The sequence below is a fragment of the Dunckerocampus dactyliophorus genome, chromosome 4, assembly GCF_027744805.1.
Source record: "Dunckerocampus dactyliophorus isolate RoL2022-P2 chromosome 4, RoL_Ddac_1.1, whole genome shotgun sequence".
In the NCBI taxonomy this organism is placed as follows: domain Eukaryota; kingdom Metazoa; phylum Chordata; class Actinopteri; order Syngnathiformes; family Syngnathidae; genus Dunckerocampus; species Dunckerocampus dactyliophorus.
The window spans coordinates 3,819,868-3,832,681 of record NC_072822.1 but is presented as its reverse complement, the minus strand read 5'-3'; the positions used below and the strand labels follow the sequence as shown (position 1 = coordinate 3,832,681).

Here is a 12,814-nt window from a genome sequence, read left to right as displayed (position 1 = left end):
AACAATCCACCAGGCAGTGTCACTAGCTATCAAAAACCTATGCAATAACATAACACTCCAGTTTTTGTGAATCGAGATTTCCTCTCCAGTAACGCAGGCTGCCAACTCAAATTGGCTCTCGTGGGACATTTAAATCTAACTTTAGTCTTCTCATCTTTGCGTCGCTGATTGCATCGTCGCAGCACACGCTTTCAAGCAAATGCCAGTCAAGAGCTGAATTCCAGACTCTTCCCGTTATTTGGGATCAATACAGTTGCTCGGAATTTTAAAACATACGTTTAAAAAATGTCTCTCATTCTGAAAACTTTTCAGGTCAGACTTTCATGTTTTTTTTTTTTTTTATATAATCGTTGCACTGCTTAGCTTAGGCATAGAAAGTGTTTCTAGGCACAATATTCTGTCGTTTGTCTGTGACGTTTGCAGACCATTTCAAGCAACATTTTTTAGAATTACTTTTCACTTGATGCTAACATTGCACATACCTCCGCTGCTGGTATGCCCTCTGGTGGGCGGCACTGCAACAGAACTTCCTGTTCCAGAGACACTTCCTTGCCCAGGGGCTCCTGTTCAAAGGACTTCTTCAGGTCTGTGGAGACAAACAAGACGGGAACATACATTTGTGGCATCCCCTCATTAACTCACAGCATCCAGTTTTGTTACTACAGCCACAGAGTTGTGATGAGAGAAAAACAATGGGATAGATTTTTTTTTTAATTTTGCTAATCATCCATAATCCACAAACGTCTTTTCTGTGCATTCTAAATATATAAAAACAGATAAAAAGAGACAGCTCATTACTGCACGTTATGGGGCACACCTTTGCCGCCTACAAAGACCGCTATTAAAACATCCAATGAGGTTTTATAGTTTTATATACATGCTTTGACCATGTACAAGTAGTAACAGGTACATTCCTGATGTAAAGCTTACAGTATTTTGCATATTTTGGTCATTTTAAGCATTACCGGAACTTCCTTTCTGGGCGCATTGATTTCACATAGTGAAATAGAGTGGTGTGAAAAAGTCTTTGCTCCCTTCCTGATGTCTTACTTTTTTTGCCTGTTTGTCACATGTAAACGTTTCACATCATCAAAGAAATTGGAAACACAACTCAACATAAAATGCAGTTTTAAAATTAAACTTTATTATGAAAGGAGAAAAAAAGTGACGTGGCCCTGTGTGGAAAAGTGATTGCCCCCCCTGTTAAAATATAACTTAACTGAGATTAATTGAGATCTATCAGTGTGGAAAAGGTTATAAAGCCATTTCTAAAACTTTGGGACTCCAGCGAACCACAGTAAGAGCCATTATCCACAAATGGCGAAACCATGGAACAGTGATGAACCTTCCCAGGAGCGGCCGGCCAACCAAAATGACCCCAAGAGCGCAGCGACAACTCATCCAAGAGGTCACAAAAGACCCCACAACAACATCCAAAGAACTGCAGGTCTCACTTGCCTCAGTTCAGGTCAGTGTTCATGACTCCACCATAAGAATGACACTGGGCAAAAACGGCCTGGGCAAAAAAGGCCTTCCAAGACCAAAACCACTGCTGAACAAAAAGAACATTAAGGCTCGTCTCAATTTTGCCAGAAAAAATTTTGATGATCCCCAAGACCTTTAGAAAAATACTCCTGTCTAATGAGACAAAGGTTGAACTATATAAAATCCATTATTATTATTAGTAGTAGTAGTAGTAGTATTAGTAGTAGCAGTAGTAGTAGTAATAGTATTATTATTATTAATAATATGCACGTCACATTATATGTAAATGGAGCCTTGTTGGCGCTTTTTGGAGTTTTTTTTCAGAAGGTTTTGTAGGCGGAATAAGTGTTTCCCATTACGTGCATTCTTAGCTACGTCTTTTGAACTGTTTTATAGTGTTAAAACGCAGAGAGAAAAGAAAGACATACTGTTTGTGTTCATGTCTCACGTAAGGATTGTGGATGATGGGCAAAATAAAAAAAACCAAAGTGCAGTTTTCCTTGAATCAATGACGTTCATGAGTTATATCAAAGAACACTGTGTTTAGGTCATAATAAATATCATTTTTCTCATTTCGTTTTAAGTTTATTCTATCTCTGTGGGAGTTACTAGTTAGAGAAAACTATTCAGGAATATTTAATTGTAAATGGGGCCGTTGCCTCATTTCACGGCAATGCAATCACAGTTGCGAAGGGATTAATAGTTATGCATGTTCAATACAAACAGACCCCTGCGACTACCCTGCCAATTTAGGAAATGTATTTTGATAACTTGCTTTCATTCTTCCTCTTCCCTGTCCTTTGCAACATTTATAAATGTACCGTCACTGACAACAAGTAGGACATATTGCTATTCTACTATTCCCATACAGAGTATTCATGTATACATCTCTGTGGATATCGTGTTAATGCAGCAAGTGGCCGTAAAACAAAAGCACGTAACTGGAGAAGAGTTGAGGCAGTGTGGGGGGACGTAGCGAGCTCTACTTTATTTATGTTGCTGATCAAATGCTCTGATGGATTTCCAAAAAGAACAACATATGGTAGAAATCAGTGAAAGAAAGGGGGAAGCATAAAAATACATTTTTTTTTGTTTTTGCTTCAACGAACTTCCCGGGAAAAAAATGCAGTAAATAATCAGATTTCTCCTCAGACTCTTGGCCTTCGACAAAAGTCAACGATAAAATATATTTAGAATTCATCTGTGAGATAAGATGAAGGACTGTGGGAGGCCCAGAGATGACTTATAGACAGTAGACCACTTGAATGAATGCATAAATAACCGTGCATATAATAAATACCACCACGTGTAGCGGTAGATGTCTTTGAATGAATGAAAGAAGGACAGATTATATATTATTTAATAATTAAAAAATAAATGGTGACAAAATAAGTGAATGATTATTATATATTTATTTTGTATTTAAATACAATGCATATTACAGTGTAACATACACATACACAAATTTTGTATCATTACAAAAATTATTTTATTTCATATTAAATAAAATTTTAGTATGTATTTAAACACATATAAAAGTGCAATTTTAATTTTTAAACTGCACTTGCATACATAAAATTACACGACAGCTGCCGTCTGACGGTTGTTATTGCACTCAGCTCCAGTAACAGCCTTCTTTTGAGCCGAGGATGGTCCCGTGTCTTGACGGACAGCCGGTTGGATCCTTCGACTCAGGGCCGGTGACATTTCTTTTTTTATCTACCACTTGACTTTTTTTGTTCCGTAACCCTTAGGATCTTTGAAGAAGTTTCAAATGAGTGTCTTACTGCGTCCAAACTCAGCAGCTCAACCATCCCACCGCGTTCAAAGAGAGAAAGCTTTTTTTTGCCTTTGCCAGTGTGAATACCTGACAGAAAATGACACTGAAACCACATTTTTGCCAAGATTTTGGCTTTTACAAATTTATTTTGTCTCACTCCCTTTTCTTCTTTTTGCATTTTGAAGGTCTACTTAGAACCCCCCTAAGATCCAACAGTGCAAAATGTAAATTCTTGCACTTTCAAATAGTCTTAAAATTTTGATCAGGAGTTAACTGAATCCTCTGTGTGGCATGGCGTTTTTGGCATTTCCATTTATTCCGTCAGATCTCTTTGACAAAGAGTCTGACTTTGCAAAGTCTGCCAGTCGCTTTGTTAGCTTACAAAGTGCGGCTGCGGCTGCATTAGCTGTCCTTCATTTCTCAAGGTACAGTATGTGGTATGTGTTGTCCTTGTGTGTCTCTCCTTGCTTCCCAGGTGCACTCTCACCTTGTCTGTCTGCTGTTATATACACTCACGTTGTCCACACACACACACACGGATGTAGAAGGTTGCTGCACAGAGGGAAAATGTTGAATTTGCAGAGCAAGGTTGGTAAAAGTCAAGAGAGCAGGTGCACGGGGGGATTGAATGAGGGGCGTTAACAAAGTCAGCAGCCCTCATTGAGAACAACATCACACCTGCTACCTAATAATGTATAGACACCTATACAAGTCACTCCATGCTGTATGTACACACACCTGAATATATCTAGATCACGAGGGGACGATAATTACAGTATTTTTGCTTCCTTTAGAACGCCATCAATCCTTGTGAAGGTGACAGCCTACGTAAACAGAGCATGATTGTTCATTACGGGAGCAATCACCCAAAGCTCTATCCCTCAACTGCAAAATGTGAATGCAAAAATACCAAAAGAGACAAAAGGAGAGAGGAAAAAGATTGAGGCAACTGAAAGACACTCACACTTGAAGCACTAAATAAAAAAATAATAAAACAAAGAAAGAATAAGAAAGGCAATTGCGGGATGAGAGGCATCCCTCTCCATGCCAGACAAATCCGTGACCAATTCCCTGGTCTTAATTAGTCAGAGGGTTGATTTCCATAAAGATGGGGGGAATGAAATTAAAGGAGATTAGTGCAAACTATCTGAGGGGATGAACGCACACCGACACGTCAGCGCTAAGCTTGCTAAAGCTAAGCCGTGCGCAGGACGAATCAACGTGGGTCAGTGGAAGGTACTGTTTGAGCTTGGGTGTACTTAAGCCAAATATTCACCCAAGGGGAATGTGGATGACGACGGGCGGGGGTGGGGGGACAGCTGTGCCATGTCAATCCCCTGACCCCACTTCACTCCCACCCACAGATAACATTATCCAGCTCCATAAATATGGAAAGCACATAAAATCCCCCCCCTCCAAACAACTCTTAGAAGTGCAGAAGGGTTGATGAGTACAGAAGGAAGACTTGTGTAAACATCTCCCCACCCCTTCAAGAAACACCTCCCTCTCTGGAGCGCCTAAACTTCTTCCTCCATGGCTGGACTAAGACTGTTATTATGTGTTTTTGCGGTGGGCTGGCGGCCTGAAGGCATCCTCTGCATAAGCACATTTTAGAGCAATTATGCAAAAAGGAGCGCCTCTGCCTGCCTAGCTAGCTGGCTGACTGGCTGGTTGGTTGGTTGGCTGGTTGGCTGCACGCTCCCCATGCCAAATCACAACGGCCTCCCCCGCTGGAGCCGCTTAAGGAATCAAGTGCAAAGTGAGAGCTTCTTGGGAAGAAACACCTCTTTCTCAGAGCACCGCTGACATAACGATGATGATAAAGCATGAAGAAGAGGAAAATATGGGTTTATGATTATGCCTATAAAACACTGCAAACTCTAAATAACATATATATTGCTTCAATGCTGAGAATGAATAAATCATTCACATGAACCCCCCAAAACATATTTTTATTACTATTTCAGCTCCTATTTTAAACAATAAGCAACAAATAATCTAGAAAAAAGGGTAGGATTAAATTAGGTCTGCTTCTTCCTGCTGCTGATTGGACATGTTGCATTGTGCATGTGTGAACATGTGATTGCTCCGCAATGTACATGTGTTTAGTGATTCTGAATTGCCACACATACTGCACAATTAAATACCACTCTCACTTCTTGGCTTTTTGTCTCAGAAAATAGAAAATGTTGTTTTGAAAATAGGTTCATTAAGTACAGCATCAAATATGTTAATATCAGTCATGTACACAGTGGTTGTACATGAAAAATGACTACTACTACAAATAAGTGTCATCATAATAGATAATAGAATTTATGTTTCTGATTTAAACATTTTCCAATGTACTGTTAGTGTCCCACAAAAATGTGCATTTTTAGATACTAATCAGTAACATCTAAAACATATTAATTTTTATTCTTATCATTTATTTTTGCTTTTTAAAAAAAATAAAATAAAAGACATACAATATAAAAACCATAAATAATGCTTTGCTTACAAACAACAAATTTTGCATAAACAGGAGTTGGTGCTACAGCACATATAGAATTTGAAGTATATCTGGCCAACTGTTACTTTGGTATACTGTATTTGTTTTATACTAAGAAGTATACACACAAGTTTTTCTGGTCTGTAGTAGATACTTGGTATCTAGTCTGCTTGTTACATATGATAACAGTTGACTCATATGGATCATATTTATTAGCACAGTATTATAGACAGGCATCCATAAATATATAAACAGTATGTATTTAGCATACCAAACCAACTTTCACACAGCACCTCATACACGTACACATTTTTTATAATAGGGAACCAGAGGTTGAAAGGTTCAAAATCGACTACTGCTGGATGGACCATCTTCTACTGGTAAGAAGTGAAAAGTATCCATATAAGTGCCATCAATAATACTTGTCTTGCTCACATATCCATTTACAGTACATGAAGTAAGTACGGACTGCCGAGGCTGCAGATTATAGGGTGCCTCTTCAGATTTGAGCTCTCGGGTACCAAAAGTGTCTCCCATGAGCTGTTAAAGTAATTTTGGGTGGTTTTCTCAAAGGGACTTCAGAGGTTCTCTTTCCAACTGCGACCCGCTTCATTCCCCCACACTTTTTTTTGATCCGTCCTCGACAGCCGACAAGGCCGTTCCAAACCGCAGTCAAGACGGAAGCGAGTAAACAAACAAGGCTGCTGACATAACACCAGCGCTTCCTCCAGACTGTGGCCCATCACATGACTAATTGGGATGAAGGATGACTCAGGGGCTTGCTAATATGCTCAGCAAGGACAGGAGGTGCTGTTTGTTTAGGAAGGAGACTGATTTAGGCCACGGCCACAACAACGCGGGTATCTAATGCAGAAATATGTTAATAAAACAATTTATTAATACAAAACATATGAATAAAAAACACACATTTATGGGTTTTGCCCTTGCATCTTGCGTCTTGACTGTAGTTTGCACATTAATGTATTATTCATCACAACTAGTTTAGCACTAGCAGTGTTTTATTTACTCAAGTGTCATCATTGTCAATACAAATGCATATAAATAAAGCATGTTTTGTTTTTTTGTTTTTATTCTTCTGCCTCTGTTTTTTTAAATACAAGGGATGTTCCCTTGTATTTGTGCACAGGAACCGGCATAATTTTATGCTGCCAACCCGGCTATGTTGAACAAGTCATGAAGTCTTGTAATTTTTCTGACTAAAAAGTGCCCCCATAAGTCGACGTACATGATCAACTGCTTTTCTCAACATAACAATTGATTTTAAAAATACAAATAAAGGTTCTTAAACAGGATATAAGTACCTGGAGAGTAAATAACTACATAAATATTAAATATTAAGAAAGTGCTTTGTCAAAATCGAATAGATTAGATGTCGTGGGACTGTCTTGGTTGACACGTCTCTTCAACTTTGGATTGGCAGACTGGGGTGGTGGTCCCCCCTTCCCACAAGGGTGACCGGAGGGTGTGCTCCAACTACAGGGGAATCACACTCCTCTGCCTTCCTGGGAATGTCTATTCCAGAGTGCTGGAGAGAAGGGTACGACCATCAGTTAAACCTCAGCTCCAAGACGTGCAATGTGGCTTTCGTCCAGGTCGTGCAACACTGGACCAGCTCTACACCCTTGCAAGGGTACTGGAGGGTGGATAGCAGTTGTGGCACACTACAGAGCAGCAGGAGCCTGGTTTGGATTGCCAGCATTAAGGCGAGCCTGTTTACGGTGTGGTCCTAATGGCATCCTGATCAGCGTTTTCACCAGAGTGTGATGCTTCTGGGATGAGGCTCAGCACATCCAAATCTGAGGCTATGGTTCTTAGTCGGAAAAGGGTGGATTGCACCCTTCGAGTTGGCGGAGAGGTCTTGCCCCAGGTGAAGGAGTTGTCTTGTTGATGAGCGAGGGAAGGCTGGAGCGTGAGATTGACAGGCGGATTGGTGCAACGCCTGCAGCAATGCGGTCACTGTATTGGATCGTCGTGATGAAGAGAGAGCTGAGCTGGTAGGCAAATCTCTCAATTTACCAGTCGATCTATGTTCTCACCCTCACCTGTGGTCATGAGCTTTGGGATAACTTTGTAGAGTGCCATCTCCGGGTCGGGGATGAGATCCTGCCCCAAATGGAGGAGTTGGGGCAGGTTGGGGTCTTGTTCACGAGTGAGGGACAGGTCGACAGGCGGATTGGTGCAGCGTCTGCAGTGATGCGGATTCTGCATCAGTCTGTTGTAGTGAAGAGGAAGCTGAGTCGAAAGGCAATGCTCTCAATTTACCGGTCGATCTCCGTTCCTACCCACACCTATGGTCATGAGCTTTGGGTAGTGAAAGGACAAGATTGCGGGTACAAGCGGTCTAAATGAGTTTTCTCTGTAGGTTGTCTGGGCTCTCCCTTAGAGATAAGGTGTGATAAGGTGTAAGTACTGTCATCCGGGAAAAACTTGGAGTAGGACTGCCTCCCGAACGCCTCCCTGGGGAGGTGTTCAGGGCATGTCCCATCGGTAGCAGGCCTCGGGAATAGCGATCCGACCTTGAATAAGCAAAAGAAGATGGATGGATGGATTGTAGGGTAGCTGGACGCGCACTAAAGAGCTCAGTCATCCGGGAGGAGCTCATAGTAGAGCTGCTGCTCTTTCACATCGGGGGGAGCCAGTGGAAGTGGCTCGGGCATCTAGTCCAGATGCCTCCTGGATGAGGTGCTCCGGGCATGCCCAGTGGAGAAATTATGTCTGGGAAGGGCTCGGTGTCCCATCGGTGTATTTGGAAGAGGTGGCCGTAGACCAGGAAAATTGGGCTTCCTGCTACTACCCTCGTGACCCGAAGAAAGCGTGGATAGATTAGAAAGACGTCTAGTTATAAATCTGGACCGAGGGCCGCCTATTGAGGATCTCTGAAGTACATAAAAAAAGACTTCTGTTGCTTGTCATTTTTAAGCCTAGCTCAAACCTTACAAGCACCGGTGTTTTGATTTCGTAAATAAGTGTTAAAGACTGAAGTGTTTAAGACCTCTAACTGCTTCAGTTTCTTTCCAGTAAATTGCTTTTTGCACATGGACATTAGCTTATTTTTTTTTCCTTTATCAACACCATCAGATTTACAGAGCGCGCTGCAGCAGTTGTGCACATCTGGGAAAAAGCTCAGTGGCTGGATGGATGGATGGAAGCGAGGCGAGTCACCCACCGCAACCACATATCAACTCAGCGTGTGACTTTATAAAAATAATGTATATTCGCATAGTGTTTGTAACCGTCAGGAAGTTTCTCCGCTTTCACAGCCATAAAGCATGCCTGTCTGGATGAAGTCATCCAGAAAATGACCGAAGCGCCGTCGGTGCAGCTGGAGAGACATCAGGCTGCATTTTAGCTCCAGTTTGCATATGGATTTTTTCAAACTGCTACGCTCGCCATTTGCTGCCAAAGTAACTAAAGAGGGCAAACACACACAGTCTGTGAGTGTGTTTGTGTTTAGTTTGCGAGCTGTTAAGTGTCTTTCTATATGTGAATGTTTGTGACAGTGGCAGCTGGTGCGCTTTAAAACAGGGGGTGTCATTTAGCAGGAAATCTTACAAGCCAAGCTCTATGTAATATTTAAGGTTGGAGTATTTTTCAAACACTTAATAAACAAATAATAATATTACTAATACAAAAAAATAACCAGATAAAAGTAAAAAGTATTAACATGTACAATAACGACGTTGTACCTGCGTCATAAAAATGCATAATAAAAATATAAAATAACCACATGAGCAGATGGATGGATGGGAGATAAAATACATATAAAAACTAAATGTTTCAAAAAATATGTTTAATAATAAAATCAAATAATCACCTGAATGATGAAAAATACAAACAATATTTATTTAAATTCTAAAAATGTAAAATAACCGAGTTTTTGCATAATTCTCCTAATAAAAATAATACAAAAAATAACCAGATGAGCAAAAGAATGGATGAAAAATAATATACTTTTTTTTTTTTAAATTACAAAAATGTATAGCTAAAAATACTTTTTGCATAACCTTGCTAATTAACTAACTGACTAGCCAATCCAATCCAATCTACTTATTTATATCGCACATTTTATATACACTGTGCTGACTGGGGTGCTGCACAGACTAGTTAAACAATGAATAAGAAATAAAAGCACAAATTACTATAGTAAAACTAATAAATAAAATAAAATCAAGGACATTTAAAAGATTAAAATTTAAAAACACGAAGTAAAACAACAAAAGCAATAATTGAAAGAAATAGGTGAAAATAAAATAAAACCCAGGATAAATAAAACCACTTAAAACTAAAAAAGAAAAGAATGAAAGACACAGAGGACCACACAACTCACGCCGAGTTAAAAGCCAGAGAATAACAGTGGGTTTTAAGACGCGACTTAAAGCATTCAGTTGTGGGGGCCGTTTTTACATGAGCGGGGAGAGTGTTCCACAGCTTTGGGCCAGCTACGGAAAAGGCCCGGTTTCCCCTGGTCTTAAGCCTCGTCTGCGGCACCACTCGTTGGAGCTGGCCTTCGGACCTCAATGTGCTCACTGGAGTGTGAATTTGGATGAGGTCCGAGATGTACCGAGGGGACAGTCCATTCAACGCCTTAAAAACAAATAATAAAATCTTCAAATCAATTCTAAAACGAACAGGCAGCCAGTGCAGGGAGGCGAGGATTGAGGGTGATGTGCTCCCTCTTTTTGGTTCCTGTGAAAAGCCGTGCCGCATAGTTCTGAACTGACTGCGAGCGAGAGAGTGCATTGTGGCTTATTCCACAGTAAAGTGCATTACAGCAGTCCAGACGTGATGAAATAAAAGCGTGCAAGCCTTGTTCAAAATGTCGCAAAGATAAACATTATTTAATTTTAGATAAAGCCAAAGATGATAAAAACAGGATTTTACAACGGTGTTGATCTGTTTGTTAAGTTTAAGATCACTGTCAATTATGACGTACGTGGTTCTTGAGGGGGCCCAAGTCCAAAAGGGTACCGGTGTTATTGAGCAGGAAAACTTCAGCCTCATTGAGTTTTAAGAAATTTTGAGCCAACCAAACCTTGACGTCGCACTCGAGAAGGGGTGTCAGGGGGCCATGGTCATTTTTTATGAGTGGTAAGTAAATTTGGTTGTCATCAGCACAAAAATAACTAAACCAACCAAAGGGTTGAAAATATCACCTCTCACCTTTCCCATATCGGGTTTATCACATCTAAAAATCAATTCCTGTATGAGCCGCACCTTTATCCAGATCCTCAACAAAATTTAACGGCTTCTTTCTTGGCTGATAAAGCTGACAAAGTTTCATTAAAATGGGTTTTGTGTTTCCCACATAATCCTGCCCACTCCATCTTACTAAATGATTTACGATTTTACGATGTGAAGATGATGGCTATGAGAAGACGTCAAAGCCAGTGGCGGAATGGGGCTTTTGCAAACAGTTGTATATGTCTAAATGACAATTTCAATCAAGATTTTTGCTACAAATCGTCACTACATCTTAGTTTAATCTAGACACGACTGAATAAGAGTGGACAAGCTGATGTAAAAAGGGGACATTTGGTGGTGACACACAGTGAGAGTGTCTGGATTGCTGGTTACTATTCACAAGCGTGTCGCAGAGGAAGTTGGCACAACAAATTGCCATCCTGCACGACCTTGACATAGCGCTAATCCATCCGAGGAGAAACACTTGACCACTAATGGCTGCAGGGCCAAAGAGCATGACTGACACTGCATGCACATTTTACTTATCTGTGCATGGCTGTGTGCTTTATGAATTACAATTACAGCAGCTAAAGTCCAAAAGCTTTGGAATTTATATCTAAATGTGTATGTGAGCCATTAATTGAATTAATGCCCTAATCGTAATGTTATTTAAACAGCACAAGTATGCATACAAAGCAAGAAAGGGACAGTGCATGCAGAAAGAGCAAAATGAGGTAGAGGTAGCATATAGAAAAAAAAATGCTGAGTTGCTATAAAGGTGTTATGCTAGAAAAAAAAAGACACTGCTCAGCAAGCTCGAGCCGCCACCGAGCATTTTAATCACACCCCTAGATCCAAATAGGAGCCGAAGGCCCGCTATAGGTCAGGGGGTTGGGTCTATTTGTAAGTAAAAAGGTCAAGCCAGCAGGGAGTGTCATCACTTCCGAGTAAAGAGGACAAACACTGATGACACGAAGGAAAAGAGGACATGAAGGACAAAAAAATGTGACACTTTGTGGAAAAACACGAGGAACACCTGCACAGTTTCATCAAGTCAAAGCGATAGTAACGCTCAGTTTTGATTGACACTGACGAAGACGTATTCACTTACAGCGTGTGATTCCACTTTCTTATGTGGCTAAATAAGGCAAGAGGTAACAGTTCTCATGGTGATGCAATGCAGTTGTACATCACTGCAACGTAAAACCACAACATATTTCTCAATCAGTACTTTCCAAATAGCCAATTAGAGACTCCAATTAACTTAAAGGGATAGTTTGGATTTTTTTTTTAATGAAGTTGTATGACATCCCCATCAGCAGTGTAGTCCATTAATAGCTGAAACGTAAGTTCTACCGTTTTGTATTATTTATTTCATCGTTTTTGACAAAAACTTTTTCATGTCACAAAATGAACGGGCTGAAATTGACATCAGATTGTGTTTTATATACAAGAAGCACAAAGAAATATGTTTGCAGTATATTTTCACATGGCCATGGCTTCAAATCACTGTAGTCTGTGCGTCATGAACATCAACGTAACTCAAAAGTCAAACCTCAACGTGCACTGTCACTGTTACGCCTGTAAATACTTTGATTCGCTGCTACCCCTTTCAGGAGAATCAACCATTTGCATTTGTTTGCATGTTACTAATCACGACACTCACTTGCAGCACTCTGCGTGTACACTCGCTAATGCCAACAAACACGCATGCACGTGTCAATTTATCGAGGCCGGCAAAATGATCAAGTTTGTTTTTATTTATCATGTGATTAATTGATTTATTGATTATCGTGACAGGCCTAGTGGTATGTCCAGTATATTCAGTTGCAATTAAAATGTGCGGTATGGAGTTAAAA

At 40.4% G+C, this 12,814-nt stretch overlaps 1 protein-coding gene across 3 annotated transcripts in view; it reads right to left on the bottom strand.

Annotated features, from left to right (window-relative positions):
• The window catches only part of unc5ca (unc-5 netrin receptor Ca), a 227,900-nt gene that overhangs the window by 78,961 nt on the left and 136,125 nt on the right, over positions 1–12,814 (bottom strand). For all 3 annotated transcript variants that reach the window (XM_054773508.1, XM_054773510.1, XM_054773509.1), the window contains exon 4: positions 483–586. In XM_054773508.1, coding sequence (XP_054629483.1) covers positions 483–586 — 104 coding nt within the window. The remainder of the gene's footprint in view (positions 1–482; positions 587–12,814) is intronic.